At 49.0% G+C, this 16,690-nt stretch overlaps 2 protein-coding genes across 9 annotated transcripts in view; both read right to left on the bottom strand.

Moving 5' to 3' along the window:
- LOC108940367 (zinc finger MIZ domain-containing protein 2-like) overlaps positions 1 to 3,272 on the bottom strand; it is a 37,215-nt gene extending 33,943 nt beyond the window's left edge. The window contains exon 1 of one of the 2 annotated variants that reach the window (XM_029257059.1): positions 2,812 to 3,272. The gene's annotated coding sequence lies outside the window, so the exon portion shown is untranslated. Of the gene's footprint in view, positions 1 to 2,336; positions 2,784 to 2,811 lie in introns of those variants that run through there. The other variant, XM_029257061.1, reaches the window with a different exon arrangement.
- Positions 3,273 to 11,368: 8,096 nt separating this feature from the next.
- Positions 11,369 to 16,690, bottom strand: part of LOC108940325 (2-oxoglutarate dehydrogenase, mitochondrial) — a 32,518-nt gene continuing 27,196 nt past the window's right edge. For all 7 annotated transcript variants that reach the window (XM_018762385.1, XM_018762384.1, XM_018762387.1 and 4 more), the window contains 12 exons: positions 16,048 to 16,200; positions 15,857 to 15,959; positions 15,579 to 15,707; positions 15,231 to 15,381; positions 14,939 to 15,066; positions 14,671 to 14,849; positions 14,213 to 14,284; positions 13,999 to 14,124; positions 13,825 to 13,897; positions 13,470 to 13,633; positions 13,203 to 13,357; positions 11,369 to 12,992 (listed from right to left, as the gene is read on the bottom strand). In XM_018762385.1, coding sequence (XP_018617901.1) covers positions 12,872 to 12,992; positions 13,203 to 13,357; positions 13,470 to 13,633; positions 13,825 to 13,897; positions 13,999 to 14,124; positions 14,213 to 14,284; positions 14,671 to 14,849; positions 14,939 to 15,066; positions 15,231 to 15,381; positions 15,579 to 15,707; positions 15,857 to 15,959; positions 16,048 to 16,200 — 1,554 coding nt within the window. In that variant the 3' untranslated portion in view covers positions 11,369 to 12,871. The remainder of the gene's footprint in view (positions 12,993 to 13,202; positions 13,358 to 13,469; positions 13,634 to 13,824; positions 13,898 to 13,998; positions 14,125 to 14,212; positions 14,285 to 14,670; positions 14,850 to 14,938; positions 15,067 to 15,230; positions 15,382 to 15,578; positions 15,708 to 15,856; positions 15,960 to 16,047; positions 16,201 to 16,690) is intronic.

The raw sequence follows: 16,690 nt of genomic DNA, 5'->3' as shown, positions 1-16,690 counted from the left end.
GGTTACGTTCCGTGAAATCCATCGGAAGTCGAAAATATCGTTAAGTCGAAAAAGCATCGAATATACCTAATACACACCTCTGCGTGGCAGAATAAGAGATGCGGATCAATGCCGCTGCCCAGCATTGCGAGAGAGAATTGCTCCACGTATTGCTTGCTCAGAAAAAAAAAAAAAAAAAAAAAAAAAAAAATCAAAATTCAATATTCGAAGTACGATTTCTACTGAATGTCTATCGCTATTGCGCCATCATAAAGTCGACAAAAATCGCAATCCGAACCATCGTAAATCGGGGACCACCTGTACATACGCTGAACCGGCTCTTGGAACACCCTGGGAAAGTTACCCTAATTTACTCCGTGCACAATACCCTGCGTGTTTGCCGTGGTTCATTTTTCTAGGACGTGCACCTCTTTCTCTTCCCGCTTTGTAAATAAATCGCATTGAGGCTGACACCTGGACCGGACCTCTTCTTCAGAATGCCACCAAACACACCGTAGCACAGGACAGGTCGGTCTCCCGAGAAGAACACACCAGCATCTTTACTCCGAGCCACCGACTCAGCTCCACACGCAGGCAGCGAGCGAAACCCGAGCACCTATGATGACCTGCGTGAACTCGACACAGACAAAAGCACGACGACGGGACGCATATAGCACAACACCCTTGCTTCTAGTGGATTTTACCCACAAAAGCAAAGGTGTTGGATTCTAGTGTGTCGGTGAAAGAAACACTTGAAGCTGCGAATCTCATTTCCTTATATTTCGTGCGATTGGGTTATATAACTATAAAATGTATATCTACAGTTATATAACTTTTGAGCAAAGCGCAAGGTCAAACTGCCATAAACGACTTGCTCAAACAAGGTTAACCATTGATCCTCGCTGTGGTCCAGACAGATCTGTGGACAATGAAGTGGGGCAAAGGGAGGATAATTTAAGCACACAAGCCCATCACTTTCCCACTGGGAGCAATACTTCACCCAAGATGGAATAAACTATTAATAATTCAATGAAACTCCTCCTGAGGTGGAGCTTTCGGTGAAGCGCACGGAGAACACCCGTCACTGGTTCTCCAACAGTTGTGTGGACACACGTGGTCCTCAAAGGGGGATGAGGATTGGAGCAGGAGAGGAGGCAGCACCGTTGCCAGGGCAGCGCAAATGACATATTTTCTGTTTTGTACAGATCCCAGGCAAAGAGGTTTGAAGCCGGTGGCGTCAAACACCGCCCCCCCCCCTCCGGCAAAGCCTGGAGGGATGGTCATACCCACGTCTCTGACCTACAAGTGAGCCGATATCATGCCCCACTGATCCTGGGAGCGGGACTACCGGGTGCTCGCTGGTCAAGTCCCACTTCACAAGTTCAACTAATTGAGCGCAGCCTGACTGCTGTAAAAAAAAAAAAAAAAAAAAAATCTATCATTAATTTAAGCTTTTCAACAGCATCGACTTATAACAGAGAAGCAGACTGAAGGTCTGCAATCGACCAAGTGTCGTATTCCTTCCAGGTAACCCGGGTTCAGCAGGACGTGATCAGAGCAGAGACCGCGGGGACCTTTGGCACTTTCCCCGAGAGGACCTGAGCGTTACGCTAATGAGTATGCCGTGCAGCGCCGGGGGAACCTCACACACCTGTTCACCGGAACAACACCGGCAGAGAACATGACGTGAAGCTCCGGACCCGGACCTGGACCTGGATCTGCTCTCCACGCCAGGGCACACAGGAGTCGCTCTCAGAAAGGGATGAGCGGCGGACTGTGATGGGCAGCGGGGTCAAAAACAGCACCGCTACACACACCAGCATCCGTATGGCAGCACACAACACAAGTAACACTTTTTTTTGTTTTTTAAACAAAAAAAAATAGAGAAAACCTCACAAGTATTACCACTATTATAGTTTCATACTGACTATACTCATTATTACTAACCTGTGTGTGCCAATTTCCCAGCAGCAACTAAATTAAGTAGCATCCTGCTCTATCTTAACTCATTACTGTTGCTGCTATTAAAAACAATGCTTTTTATTCATGAACAACACTATTAATTATTAATTCACCTATAAGTTAGTATAACGCTTTTCCCCACATGTTTGCATACTAATGATTACGCTAATCGGCTTACAATCAGTGATTTAGCCATTTATATAGCTGGGTCATGTCCACTGGAGTAAATTAGCGTAAGTACCTTGCCCAAGGGAACTGTACTACACTTCGATTCGAACCCGGGCCCTCCGCCGACTTCTAACCATTACGCCACCTGCTGCCCCGTAACCGGGAGCATCACTATAGCGACGTCAGGAGCGCGCGCACACAGGCTCACAAGTCGGGACTTCACTCACTGAGCCTCGTGCCGAAAGCGGGTAGCGCGCCGCGCCACTGTCCGCCCGCGAGCCGCTGTTCCCCGCGAGCCGGCGCTCCACCACAACCGACAGCGCGTCCGCAGCCTCGCAACAAAGGGAGACATCTTGTGCGCGCGGGCGCGTGTGTGTTTCACGTCGCGTCGCGTGGTGTCGTGTCGTGTCTCGTCTCCTTCCGCCGCCAGCAGTCACCACGGCCATCGCGCTGGCTGGAGCCGCCTCTGTTGCCGTGAAATATGATAAAGCGACAGAACGCGCCAAGTCGAGTAACGCGCGGTTGATGTCGCGCTCGTCAGGTTAGCTTGTGAGCTAACGAACCGCACTGCGACCCGCACTACGGGAACCCGCAGGCTGGGCGCCGCGAAGCCCCGCCGCTAGTCGGCTCTCCTGCCCACCCTTTCCCCGGCCGACGGAGAAACTAAGAGCCCGTAATAAACGGCGCCCCTGTCCCTCTTACCTTCGGGACTCGCTGAGCCGCAGCTGGAACAGCCGGCGGTCACGCGGCGGTGTCCGGGACACGGAGAAGCGGCTCTCATGCACGGAACGAGCGTCCTGTGTGAGCGCGAGTCATGGCCGCAGCACCGCGCACTTCTGACAGCTCCGCTCCGCTCAGCTCAGCTCAGCTCGACCGCGCGCTTCTCACGGTTCCTCGCGGCCCTTCGCTTCCAGCACGGGAGCTACGTTCTCCATGGCGGCGGCGCCGGCCGGGTCACATCTGTCCGTGTGGTTGAGCTCTTCACACAGCAGGACGCGTGTGTGTGTGTGTCCTGGACTTGCTGGTGGTGTACAAAGCAGCGCTCTTCGATCTAGATCGCGGTCCGCACCAGCGCCTTACTTGCGCCGCTCACTCGTCCACAGCGTTTCCACCTCCCTCTGTTGCACAATGCTCTACCATAATTTATTCATGAGATCATGAGCCCTGTGTGTATGCGCGCGCGCGTGTGTTCCTCTCTCATTTCTCACTCCTCGCCCCAGACCAGCCTGCTGGATAGATGTAGTTACAGCACTTGAAAGTCTCCGTGTTGATCGCGCTGGGGATGCCGTTTTGAAAGGAAATAGACCGGACGGTTCAGTTGCTGCACTGAAAATATTCATCAAACAAATATGATCGTCTCCATTCCGGCATTTAAGGGGAATACACCACTTTAAGATTAGACGGTATGAGAAAACTTGGGGCTGTAATGATGAGACACAAATAGAGAACATGATATTGTGGCATCTGAAAAAACTGGTTCTCCGCATGTCCGGAATTTGACCCCCCCCCAAAGCCCACTAGGCCCCGATCATGTTGCTATTTCTGACTTCTTTGTCCAGAGGGGCTCTTTTCCCTTTACCTGCTGTCGTCGACGTAAGTAAAGACCCTCAGTTTGGAAATAAAACCAGACATTATTTTAGTAGGATGCATTGGATGCAACAGAATATTCCCTTTCACAGCGCTCTTATTTGTGACTATGTTTTACTGTAAAACACCTTTATTACATTTATTTATTTAGCAGATGCTTTTCTCTGAAGCAACTTCCAATGAACTCTATGTAGTGTTTCAGCCCACACACCTTGTTCACCGCGGTGACTTACACTGCTAGATACACTACTTACGCTGGGCCACTCATCCATACATCAGTGGAACACACACACACACTATGGGTGAACCTGAATATGGTTATTCCACAGATGGCTTGCGGGACCCACGGAAGGAGTCTATCCCGGGCACAAACGGTACGAGGCAGGGTACACCCGGGACGGGCCTTCAGTCCATCGCAGCCCAGGACAATCACACAGACGAAGGGCAATGTAGACTCACTACAAGAATCTACAATATATACTCATTCTTAGTAGCAAAGTATATTCTGCTGTAAAATTCTTTAAAATATTACAAATGACCTTAGTATTGGTTTCAGTAAACATTTATATTTTTGAGTCCAGTACTGACTGACAACGTTTATCACCAGACTGAGGAAATTTAGTAATACTTAATTTACTTTAACTTTTCCATTATTTCTTAAGGAGAAAATAGTCCCACTATACTTTGTTCCGTGGTATAATGTGCTGTATTCGGTCCATGTTAGTACTGGATAGTCTGTGTGTGTATGTGTTTATACATATACACACATATCCCTATATATATATATATGTGTGTGTGTGTGTCTTTCCACATCTTACTTCTTTCTACTCTTAAGGAGCCACCGGAGTGTGTACGGGCTGAAATGTGAAATCCCTCTGATGGACTCTCTCGTGCCTTGTGTTCTTTACCATGGTACTTATAATTGACCTCTCGTGAGCGTTTGACAATCTATTTGCGTCCAACTGCGCCAAACCCAAAGTATATCCAACCCTGTCCATTTTCCACAAACTCCGACACAGCGTGTGGTTCTTGAGCTTGCAAAAAATGAGACACTTGTTTTTATTGTGATATCCTCTAAGTGCGAAACAATGTTCTACACAAACTCAAAAAGGACAAAAAAAAAAAAAGGCTACAAACAAATGACAATTTTAACCATATCTGAGAAATACTTCCAAAAATTTATCTGAAATCCCCGAAATGTTCCATGCTCCTTGAATTACTTCACACGAGGTATGTCCTGAACTGAAGTTGGGGGCCTAATCCTGCACCCTGTGCTGCCAGGATAGGCTCTGGACTGCCATGACCCCAGCTTGGGACAGCTGGTAGTGTAGTGGTTAGAACAACTGCCTTTGGACCCCAAGGTTGTAGGTTTGAGTCTCATCTCCAGTTGTAGTACCCTTGAGCAAGGTGCTTACCCTGAATTGTTCCAGTAAAATGACCCTGCTGTATAAATGGGTAAATAATTGTAACCTTAACATTGAAAGTTGCTTTGGAGAAAAGTGTCAGCTAAATGAATAAATGTGACTTGAACAAGTGATTTCAATAATGAATGAGCAAGTGAAGTCTAGGGTGTTTGTTTGTGGCCTGGACCTGGTGCATTTGGCCTTCATTGGGGAGGGCAGGGTTTCTCCCATTTCTTTTTCCAGCTCAGCTTATAAAAGGTCAAGGCAAACCGCAGCCTACACATCCACTCCGGAGTGACGCCGGTAACGACGGGTCCAAAGTTCAGGAAAGCAAATACAGCGAAAGGACTGAAGCAGTCAGCAGATCACGGCAGAAATACTGGTTCCGTCCTTTGTCGTCTCCCACTTGAGATGGTATTAATATTTCGAGGATAGCCTTGCTCTAACTATTCAAGTCCACTGAAGCAAATATTGGATGATTTCACAGCCTATTGAGCAGAAATGTGTTCACAAGAAAGGGGTCTCTTCAGAGCAAAGGACCGTCACATTTCACACAGACTTTGGTATGTTAACAAAGGTGGCTCGTCGACACTCGGTGACGCACAGAGAGAAGTCACTACAATGGACTCGTTTAATACGACTGTTTTGTACTACGACGGCCATCGCTGGAGTGAAAATGCACGGTGAAACACAGGATTGCGCTAAGTGAAAACATTTTATACTGCTTTTTCAAACGGTGAACAAATGAATGCCTTATATTCGAAATGACTCCGAAATCTTCAATTTAAGCTGTGCGGAATAAATACGGCTCTTTGAAGAGATAAGTGGAAAAATACCTAATGTGAGAATGTAATATCTAATTTAAATATGTTAAAAGGTTTTATGCCCTGTAGCCAACGCACAGACAGCATCCATATTTTAATCTTCAGTGCTGAATAAATTTTCACTTTTCTTGGGAACCTCCCAAGATCATAAGCTCTGCAGGGGTTCGAGAACTCGCAGTTAAAACATGAATGACTCACTGAGCGAACAACAACAGAAAGAAATACAGTAAAACGATGCGTACTTCTGTTCCCTTGCTGCACACTGCCTCATTCCAGTGAGTCATCAGCCTCGTGTAGACAGCCAGCTGAACATTAACGCATCTGCGGGTTCGAAGCAAAAGCGGGGGGCACTGTAAGTAAGCTCAGGCCATCTGTACCACATCACACACTCAGTACACTGTGCTTGACACCTAAGAGCGGCTCCCTTCCTCTTGCTCACTTAAAAGGTTGCACGGCTGCGCGTGTGAAGAAACAAGAAAATAAGTTTGTCAGACACTGAATCAATAAGACACCGCGCAAAGTGAGAACGGAACGGAGCGCACCATGTCGCAGTCTGGGGGAGGGAGAGCTACGGGCCAGAGCAGAGAGCCCCGAAAGCGAAGGGTAGCGGCGTCATCTTCGTACAATACGCGTCGAAATGTCCTGCTGGGCTTAAGGAGGACGAGTACTGAGGAGATGAGTATTCGGGACGAGGAGCAGCAGAGAAACGGAAGAGCTGCTCTCCTGCACTGCTCCAAGTGGTCCGTTCCGCCCGCGACTGCTATAGCTCGACATGGGAACGGGCCAGGAGATAAACAGAGCGCCAGGGCCGGGCTGAAGCTGGAGCCCCCCCTCCAACACACACACACCACGGTTATGCGTTTCCAGCGAGCGCCGAGCGATTCCTGGTAAACGCAGCCTTCTTGGATCCAAGTGCTCTGGGGCGCTATTTCAGCGCCGTCTCCCACTGCACACAGGTAGGACAAAGGATAAACAAACGTTCTATTGATCACTTTGGGGGAGAAAGTGATGCAGCAAAGAACTGACTACCAAGAGTGTCATGCAGGCCTGCCAGCGCCTCTATAAAGATGTGTTAATCTTAAGATACGGGCAACATGAAGCCCGATGTGAAGGAAGTGCCAGGCTACAAGTCACAGACACTACATGGTCCACATTACTAACCAGAAAGAAATGCGCAGACGACCAAACCCAAAGTGCACTCATCGCTGAGTCGAAATGTGTGCTTGGCAACGCGCTGGCGTGCCACCGAGACAATCTGGAGACGAGCGCAGCGCAGTTTCTCGGTCACCCTTGTAATCTGCAGTTCCCTGTTGCCCTGGAAACAGATGCTCTGCTCACATTCTTTGCGGTTTCCTCATTTTTTCCCAGTCCATTGACAAAGGGTTAGGCAGCATCCCCCACTCAGGCACCCCGCCCAACCCAACCTAACCTGCTGCACAGCTTCCTCTGCGACCTGCTGCAATCATTAAACACTGTCACAAACCAGGAAAGCCGAGCCCCTCGCTCCAACGACACACACGTACGCACAGTTCAGCGTAGAACACGTCCACTGCTGAAGGGCAGAACCGCGAGCTGCTGCAGTGAATCACTGGAGCTAAACACACCACGCGCAGCTCTACAGCTGCACCTGGGAGTGGGTGGCTCGTGTGTGTGTGTGTGTATGGGGGGGGACGTTGCAGATCACATGGCACCATGCTTTCATATGAATAACAGTCGCACAGGGAGAGCTACCCTCGCCAACATTTTCAGGCCCAAACAGAACATCTGCGCAGGATTTGACGAGTTTCACACACACACACACACACACAAAATCCCAGGACAGCAGAGCTGTTTGCTTTCCTGGCCTTTTTAAGGCAATATGTTATGTATTCTTTTTTTATTGTTCCCCAGCACTCTTGACATTCCATTGCAGTGACTTCTCCTTTCTGGCCAGAACAAGAACATTCCTGGGAAGTCTGTGACTGACAAAAACAGCTCAGCACCGCAGCACCGGGCAGCCTCCCTGAGGGAGGCAGGGGGCGATTCCGCTGCCGGAACGCTTCACGGAGACACGCCGCCACGAGGAGCCGCCGCTCCCAGCCACAGCAGCACCACCAGAGATGGCGCGTCGCAGACGGGCGCCGGCGGCTGGGTGCGCTGCTTCGTCTGAGTGCGGCACGGGACACATCACAATGAGCATCTCTCCCACAAGGGCACGGCTGTTTTCCTGCAGAATGGAGCTCTTCAGACTCGACGGTCAGCCCCAAGCTTCTTCTGTTTGACGGCCAGCCAGAATTCAATTAAACTTTAGAGCTGCGGTATAAAACAAAAAAAAAAAAAAAAACCCTCATCTGTTTGTCGACCGCACGTCAGGTTGAAAAGCGTGAAACAAACCAGGCAATAACAGAAGTGGTCTTTCAGCTGTCACCTGTTCTGCTCCTCTCAAAGCAGGTGATAATTATTTCCGCGATAATTGCGCACCGGTCTACACAACCGCTATTTAAAACAGTTGCACTTTTTTTAAGTCATAAATCAAAGCTGGATCATTGTAACAGATCCCTGAACTTTAACAGCTGTAAAGCAGTTGCCCCATGCTCAGTTCTGCTGTTTCCACGGTACCGCTTATGGCGGCTCTGATTCAGATTTTTTTTTCTCTGCTTGCCTCAGAATGGAGCAACAAAAGGTCAACGTGCAGAGTCCACTTCAGGATGACAGGAAGAGCCCGTTACGACTGGGGAAACAACATGTTCCACAGGGGTAATTTGTACAATGGCAGAATTAGTTGAGAAAGTGTATGTAGCTGGGGCACACTGAAGAGCTGCAATGTGTCAGAACGGTTTAGGCTGTCAGCACTTACAGTCTTTGTGTAAACACGCGGCCTCGGGTACGAAATGCCAGCGCATGACGCAGGTAGGCCGGGATTGACCTCAGCTGGCTGCAAACGGCACCGCTACGGCAGCGAGCGGCGGAGCATGACCGTGAGCGCGGCACATCTAATGACGTGAGCGAGGCGGACAAGGCCGTGCTACGAGTCGGGGAGCAGAGGACATCAGTCAGGGAAAGGTAGGAAATGTAACACATACACACGCACAGGGTGCCTGTCTCACTCCAAACAAGCTGTTATTTTTCTTGCCTGAGGTGATCTCCATCGGTGCGGTGGTGGCCGTGAGCTACCAAAAACAGAGGATTAAACAGCGTTAGAGGGAGCAGCATCGCATCGCGAGAGGCTGTCATTAGCTTCACGGTTCATTCATAAAGCCGTGGTGTTTAAGAGGTTATTAATCTTCTGCTCGGGACTTTCAGCGTCTCACTCGCATACGCACGGGGACGCCTTACAACAAAGTTGATCCGGAGAATGTTGCGTCTGCCGCCTTCCTCTGTCTGGCCCCCCCGCCCCCCTTGTTTACCGCTCCGTCGCCTCATTAACACACATTCCATTCCAGAAGTCACGGGCCGGAGCCCCCATTACCCGCCACACAGGCAGCTCCTCCGCGAATTCACTTCTCGGACCCGTGCAACACACCGTCATCGAGAACGTTAGTGCGACCAACAGCTTCTGCAACCGAGCCCAGTGCTTAACCTCCGTTTATTTTCAATTTTAAGGTCAGCTATTTCGTTAGACCAGACAGTGTCTTCCCTTTCTGCCCTCGTAACTGTTCCCTTTTCATGTGGCTCCCTAGGGCGCCCCTCCCCCCCCGCTCCCCACTCAACTGACTAACCAGGTCACACGAAACGTACCCGCTGTGCCTCGATCCAGTACCTGCAGTGTGCACCAGTGGCACAGAGCAGAGCCGAGAGGCAGCGTTCCCCGCGCATCCCACGAGCTTCGTCTCCAACCTCCTGACACTTGTGCGGTTGGTTCCGAACTTAAATTTGCACATCAGAAGGACAGAATGACCATCACGCGCCATGGCGAAATTACAGTAACGCGCTGCATTACCGCATCTCTTTCCGTGACACAGATGGAGCACTGCAATGCAGACTGAGATGCACAATCTCAGCTCGCTCTGCAGTGGGGAAGCTATTCAAAAAGCAAGAGCCTGCAGTGTTCAAATCTTAATTTCATATATTCCTCAAGACAAGGCTGTGGCTAATGGCAGCGCTTTGAAAAAGCTTCAATGCCCCAGAAGCCTGTGTTCACAACTCAAGGGGTTCAGTTAGAGCAGAAAAGGTCTCGGTTTAGTTTCGCTTCTGGAGGATGCAATAAGGCTCCAGCATGTGGTCTCTGTGCTCGCGCATGCACGACATTCCAATGACGCAACTGCAGCAGATTGCAGCGAGGACAAAGATCGCCATGGCAACACGAGCAGACGCGCGAGCACCGCTCGCCGTTACTGCACGCGTCCAGACGTGGCGAGAGCGCACTGCTCGCGGAAAAACCCATTTATTCTTTCTTCCCTGTTTAGGTACAACCGAATGGCAGCCGTACATATTTATAAACGGTCGGCATTTTTAGCCAGGCAAGTGCTACATGTCCGTGTCCATTTGCACCAGCAGCCGAGCTGGCTGAGGAAACACGCCATTTTTTATTCGCCCTACGACGAGCTGTTAGTCGGAGAAGAACAAAATACTGCACACCTGTAACAGTTTACACGGGTACAGTGACGGAGGTTGGAAAGTATCGCTGCTGAAGCAGAATAACGAACCCGTCGACACCGTTCTCCAGACAAAAGCTGGGGACGTCGAACGCAACGCCTCCGGGTTCCTCAGAGCGCTGCTTGCACGCGAGCGCCACCCCGCGGCCGAATCGTGCATTAGCGGGCTGTGATCTCGCGCCTGTGCACGCGGAGCACGAAAAAGGAAAAGTGACTGAACGATATTTTTTACCCGTTATCTCTTCTCTAGTCATTTATCCACCCATTATTCGTGGTACATTAATTAAGCTACTTTGTCACTTGGTCATTGTCCGTCGCTTATAGTTCTGACTCTGAGAAAAAACGCTTCTCGCTTGTTTCTCGAGGCAGGCATGCGACGTGTTGATTCTTAGTTTATTAAAGAACTTCGTGTAACGTCTTTTGAAAGTGGAACGCGTGCCAGCAAATAGACAAAAGCATAAAAATTCCTCAAATGTAGATGGTTTAACTACCCGTCCTACCCAGTTTTTCCTGTGAGCTAAGACAAGTTTTTACTGGGCTCTGTCCTGCTCGTGCCTGGGACGTGAAACCGGCCGTGACGTCAGCGAGGTGTAGGACAAAAAATAGCGCGAAAGGGTATTAGAGCGAGTGACAAAATGTCCCCCTTTATCGAGCGCCATGTCCGCGTAACGAGGCTGGACAAACGTTTCTTAGCACCACGTTAAAGTGTATACTTGCACTGTACACTGTAATTGTATACATCTCTTAACCAATCCTTGCGCAATCATCCTGTTCAGTTTCCCTGCAAGATTCAGCCCCTTTACTCCTAATATAATAATGAAGTTATCGCTTAAAATTCCACTTCATTTCATAACAGGGCACACACAAGCAATAGAAGACGATGTCTTTATTGAATGAAGCAAAGTACAATGAAAGAATTTATAATGGTCTATGTGGAAAATAAATAAGATGGACACTTCACCCTGCGGAGAGACTGAAAAAAGTAGCTTTGCCGTGGAAAGGTTTCTATTCCTTGGCAAAGTTGAGTTTTTTTTATTCTCTACTTCCACAAAGAATCCTAGTTTTCAGTGAAGTAGAACCTTTTGGCACAGTAGGGGAAAGGAGAAGGGTGCAGAAAGGTGGGAGAACCAAGACCTGAAGCTGTCCTACTGTCCTCGGTGCTGCGGAGGAGGCCGGGACTTCGGCTGGGGACACGCTGTGTGTTACTGACATCATTGCCACCGAGAGTGAGGGGCAGCGACGGCCCTGAAGCCGAACAACGGGGCGCACGAGGCTCCTTGTGCTGGAGGCAGACAGCGGTCTGGCACAGCTGTATTCCCAGTAATATACAACCATCACCTCTAGCAGATATATTATATATAAATACAAAAAGTAAAATCTTACACAGTTGTTTTAGGTTTTCCCTCCAACTTTTATATGTCAACACTTCTTGGTAGCAGTAGTGAGGAAAAACAAGAAATAATACAAGTTATTGCATTTTAAAGAAAAATTCAAATGCACCAGCTGACTTCTCAGCAGTACCCCATTCTACCTGGAAATGCAACAATGCAGTACAGTTCATCCCTCCTCTAAGTGAGCCATACAACTGCAAAGCAAAAAACAAAAAATATATATATTACCGATGAAAGTGGCAAATAATCAGTAGCATTCACAAGAGGGCAAGCCCTATAGTGCTGAGGCAGATGAGAGGGAAGAGGTCAGAGGTCACGGCTTTGGGCCAGGGTCAGACTGACAGCAGCCTTTGCTGAGCTTCCTCCGCACTGAGTAGTCCCAATTCTACACCACCCAGTTTTACAACTGCTTTTCAGGGAACCACAGCGAAATTGTGTTGCCGACATCTGCTGCAAGGCTCTTTAGTCGCAAACACGGGGAGAACAAATCGTGCAGAAAATACAGCTTGTATAAGAGTCGAAGGTAGGCTTCGCTGTCTGGGTCACACAGTGGGAACCCGACAGAAGGACTCAATGAGAGACAAAGTTGCACTGAGGTGCAACCCAGATAGTTGTGAAAAACATGCAGATACAGCCAGACAGCTGTTTCCTGTACTGCATTACACTTCCTATCTATCGATTAGCTCATCAAGGACTGCTGCAGCTGGCTGGAGTGGAGAGGTGAGGAGCAGCGGAACTGCTGACAAGGGGTCACAAAGACGATGAGGAGATAAGAGTGGAAAAAAAAGTGGTTTCCGTTGAGAGAATGAGGAGCTTAGTGTCCTTGGGAATAGCATGGCTGTCGCTGAGTGCTGCTGAAGGACCCACAGGGACAAGTAAGGCTGGGGAGCAGGGATGTTGGTGTGTGCGCATGGGACGGATGGGGGGGGCGTCGGAGCCAAGGCATCTCTACACCCTGGGAGAGCACAGGCGGGACCCGTGGGCTAGACCTGGCCCTTGAAGGCTTCGAGGTTGAAGGCCGTGTCCAGGAAACGGGCCAGTTCCTGAAGGTGGGCTGCCTTGTTCCCCGTGGCAGGAGCTGCTGCGGGATCACGGCCAGCATACCTGTGGACAGAGAGACACAAGAACACAAGTATATAAATCCACATGCAGGCAGACACACACAGGAACAGATTTCAGTACAGCACAAAGCTCAATATGGGGGGGGGGGTCAGAAAAGTATGCTGTAGGTAAAGGAACTGAAGTGAAACACAACACACCGAGGGACTGCATCAGTGACGATAAGGCAATGCGTCGGAGCAGGGGAGCGTTTACCAGACAGGACGAGCGCGGCCAATAGTGGTACGCATTCGGGGCTTCACGTAGTCGTAGTAGCCCTGGTTCTTGTGCTCCTCCTGGCACCACACCAGGTCTGCCTCTGAGAACTTCTCAGTCTCCGCCTTCACCAGGTCAAAGGGGAACGGAGACAGCTGTGTGGGAGGAAAGGAGGCAAGCCATGACTCAAATGATGCAAGTTCCTGGATCACGATGGCATTCCGGGTGAGTGCGTACATGGGTGCGTGTGTCTGTGCGTGAACAAACCTGCTCGACGCGAGTAATAGCCACCGTGTCCTCCATCCCGCGGGCTTTGCGTTCCCGGGTCAGATCATAGTACACCTTCCCTGTGCAGAAGATTACCCGCTTCACCTCACCAGGATTCTGGGATGCTGTACCACTCTCTGGGATCAGGCGCTGGAAGTGAGTGTCTAGGAAAGCCCACAGGTACACGCATGCACACATGTACACAAACATACACACCCAGGTATAGGCGCGCACACACACAGAAACACAAAGATATGCAGTAGGGTCTGTTAGGCATTGACATATAGCAAACCTTTGACAACCCAAGTATCCAACTGAACAGAACTCAGGAGACAATTTGAATCCAATCTCTCACCTGGCAACATGTCATCAAAACTGGACTTGGCCTCTGGGTGACGCAAAAGGGACTTGGGGGTGAAAATGATGAGCTAGAAGGGGATGAGGAAGAAAACTGTTAAAAAAGCAGAGCAAAGTACCCTAACGTATCCCAACACACTGGATGCAGGTTTGGAAAACGCCCTGGTCCCACCGGCTTCCTGAAGGGTAACAGTATCTGCCTCCTCAGCACATGGAAGTAGTTGGCTGGAGTAGAGCAGTTGACCACAATCCAGTTGCAGTCGTACAGCTGACGCACGGCAAAGTCCTCCGTGATTTTCTGAGACGAGAAGAGCGGAAAGCTCAGCACCATAAAATACTGCCATATACTGCAAAGCAGTGAGCAGCACGGAATCCTTGAGCACTACCGGGAAGACGTCTGGGTCATCGTTGCACATCTGGAGAAACCTCTCAGGTCGCGCAGAGGAGTGCTCTGGACCCTGTGAAGGAGGGAGGAATTCTTATTTTGGGTGGATGGACTATGGTTTTTAGCAGTAACACCCAATCCAATTCAGTATTCAACAAGACACAGAATATGACATCTCAATTTTCCTGTTCAAACAGAAAAGCAAGGTAAAAAGAGAAAGGAAGAGGAAGATGGTCTGGTGAAAAACCTGCCGAAAGTAGTACTATAAGAGAAACTAAAGCCCATATCTGACAAGAAGGAAACAGCACAGTGGTTACGAGTGCGACTAGTTAACCCAAGGAACCACTACAGTACCAGTGCAGTGTTTAACCTGAGCAGTTTCCATAAAATGCTCTTCTCCTAGAAAGAGGTCAGGTGTAATGTATGCCATGAAAAATGGGAAGGACAGGATGAGCTCACCATGCCCTCCATGCCGTGGGGCAGCAGCAGCACAATGCCATTCTGCCGCACCCATTTGGCTTGGCCGGGGCAGATGAACTGGTCGATGATGCACTGGGCCGTGTTGTGGAAGTCACCAAACTGGGCCTCCCAGAGCACCAGGGAGTTAGGGCTAGCCATGGCAAAGCCCAACTCAAACCCTACAGAAAGAGGGGGTAATGTTTCGTCATAAGTGGAAAAGAAGGTGTGGGAAGCACGTGGAGCATGAGGAGTCTACAGCCAGACTTACCCAGCACACCATACTCAGACAATGAGCTATTACACACAGTGTAGGGTGCCTGATTGGGGGAGAGGTGGTTCATGGGGATGCAAGTCCTCTTGTCCACATTCTGATCATGAAGCACGTGGTGACGGTGGCTGCAGAGGACCAAAAGCAACAGATTCAAAATGCACAAGTCAGAGGTGCAGAAAAGAAAAGCCCAATGATACTGCAGGAACATTAATCTGTACCAATTAAATTAGTCATGGTACATTAAATTGTACCATGTACTAATGCTTTAAGACCTGGTGGAGGTACATACCTGAAAGTTCCTCTCTCAACATCTTGCCCACTCAGCCGCAGGTGGATGCCCTCCTTGAGCAGTGAGCCAAAAGCCATGTACTCTCCCAGTGCCCAGTCCACTATGCGGTTCTTTATCATCTCCCCCCGGGCCTTCAGGATACGGCTGAGCCCTAGGTGCACACAGAGCGTGAGGACTACCGTGCACCACCGAGTCTGTCATACAACTACCCATCTTGCCTCCCTTTTACACTGGGAGAGATATTACTGCACTGATACTATCATTCTTATATTGGATTTTTTGTACTAAGACCACCCTCTGCTCTATCAGGAAGGAGGCTTCTTTCAGAATGCGTATTCATTCATGCACCTCCATGGATGGTGAAGTCCTCCACAGGCACGGAGGAAGCCACCTGGCCAATTTGGTTAAGCTCCTCTTCATTTAGGCCAGTGGATGGGCAACTCATGCTCTTTGGCTGGCCATCCAGGGTGAAGAAACCTGCAGGCATAGATATAACCAAACACATACAGTATACAGCTGTCTTAACTGCAAACACAAAACGCATAGCAACAGCCTTTAAATAAATGATTCCTGCTTTATCAGTGGTCTTAGGCAGCTCCAGAGATCCATAGCATTCCCACACTCACCAGGCCAGGGTGAGTCCAGCCAGTGCTTAATGTGGAGGATCTTCTCATCCTTGGAGCGTGCATATGCCTCCTCACATATCTTGTCATACTTAGCTATCTCCTCCTAGAGGGGAAAGGTGGGCAGGGCAAATGAGCCAGTTTGTATGTGTGAGAGTGAGATGTACATATCAGGACAGGGAAGGCCTCCTTACCTCAAACTCCTGCCGGGTGACAACTCCCTCTGCAATGAGTTTCTCGGCATACTTCTGCAGCACTGCCTTCTGCTTTCTGATCTGCTTGTACATCAGCGGCTGCGTGAACATGGGCTCGTCCATCTCGTTGTGGCCATTCCTCCGGTAACAGACCTGAGCACAGAAGCATTGTTGGTCAACTGTCAACCTGTTCATCAGTTATTAAATATTCATTTAAACACAGATCCAAGATGTATTCCGCACTGAAAAATACGTATTATTCAATTTGAAATAATAGGACATAATTTTGAGATGACAGCCTTGTAAGGTAATGAGGTGCATATAAAGCATATGACTTAATACCCCAGCAGGGTCTGGGGCAGTACTCTGTAATCAAGCACAGTAATATTTCTGTAGCAAAACATTAAAATTCACAGTAATTGGGATGACTATAAGTAGTAGTACAATTTATTTACATAGTAATAAACTGGTAAATGAAATAGCACGAAAAATGTAGACTAAATATCACAGTATGTCTTATTCAAAGTAAAACATTCAGTAAAATTTCAAACATATTCAGGGTAAAACTCAGCTAAACGTGTACATGTACATGAAATAAATGTTCATTACATTTGACTGCTTGAGTATCTTGGAGAAGAGGGTA

This window comes from Scleropages formosus, chromosome 12 (assembly GCF_900964775.1).
Source record: "Scleropages formosus chromosome 12, fSclFor1.1, whole genome shotgun sequence".
Lineage (NCBI taxonomy): Eukaryota > Metazoa > Chordata > Actinopteri > Osteoglossiformes > Osteoglossidae > Scleropages > Scleropages formosus.
This window is presented reverse-complemented; position numbering and strand designations above follow the sequence as displayed.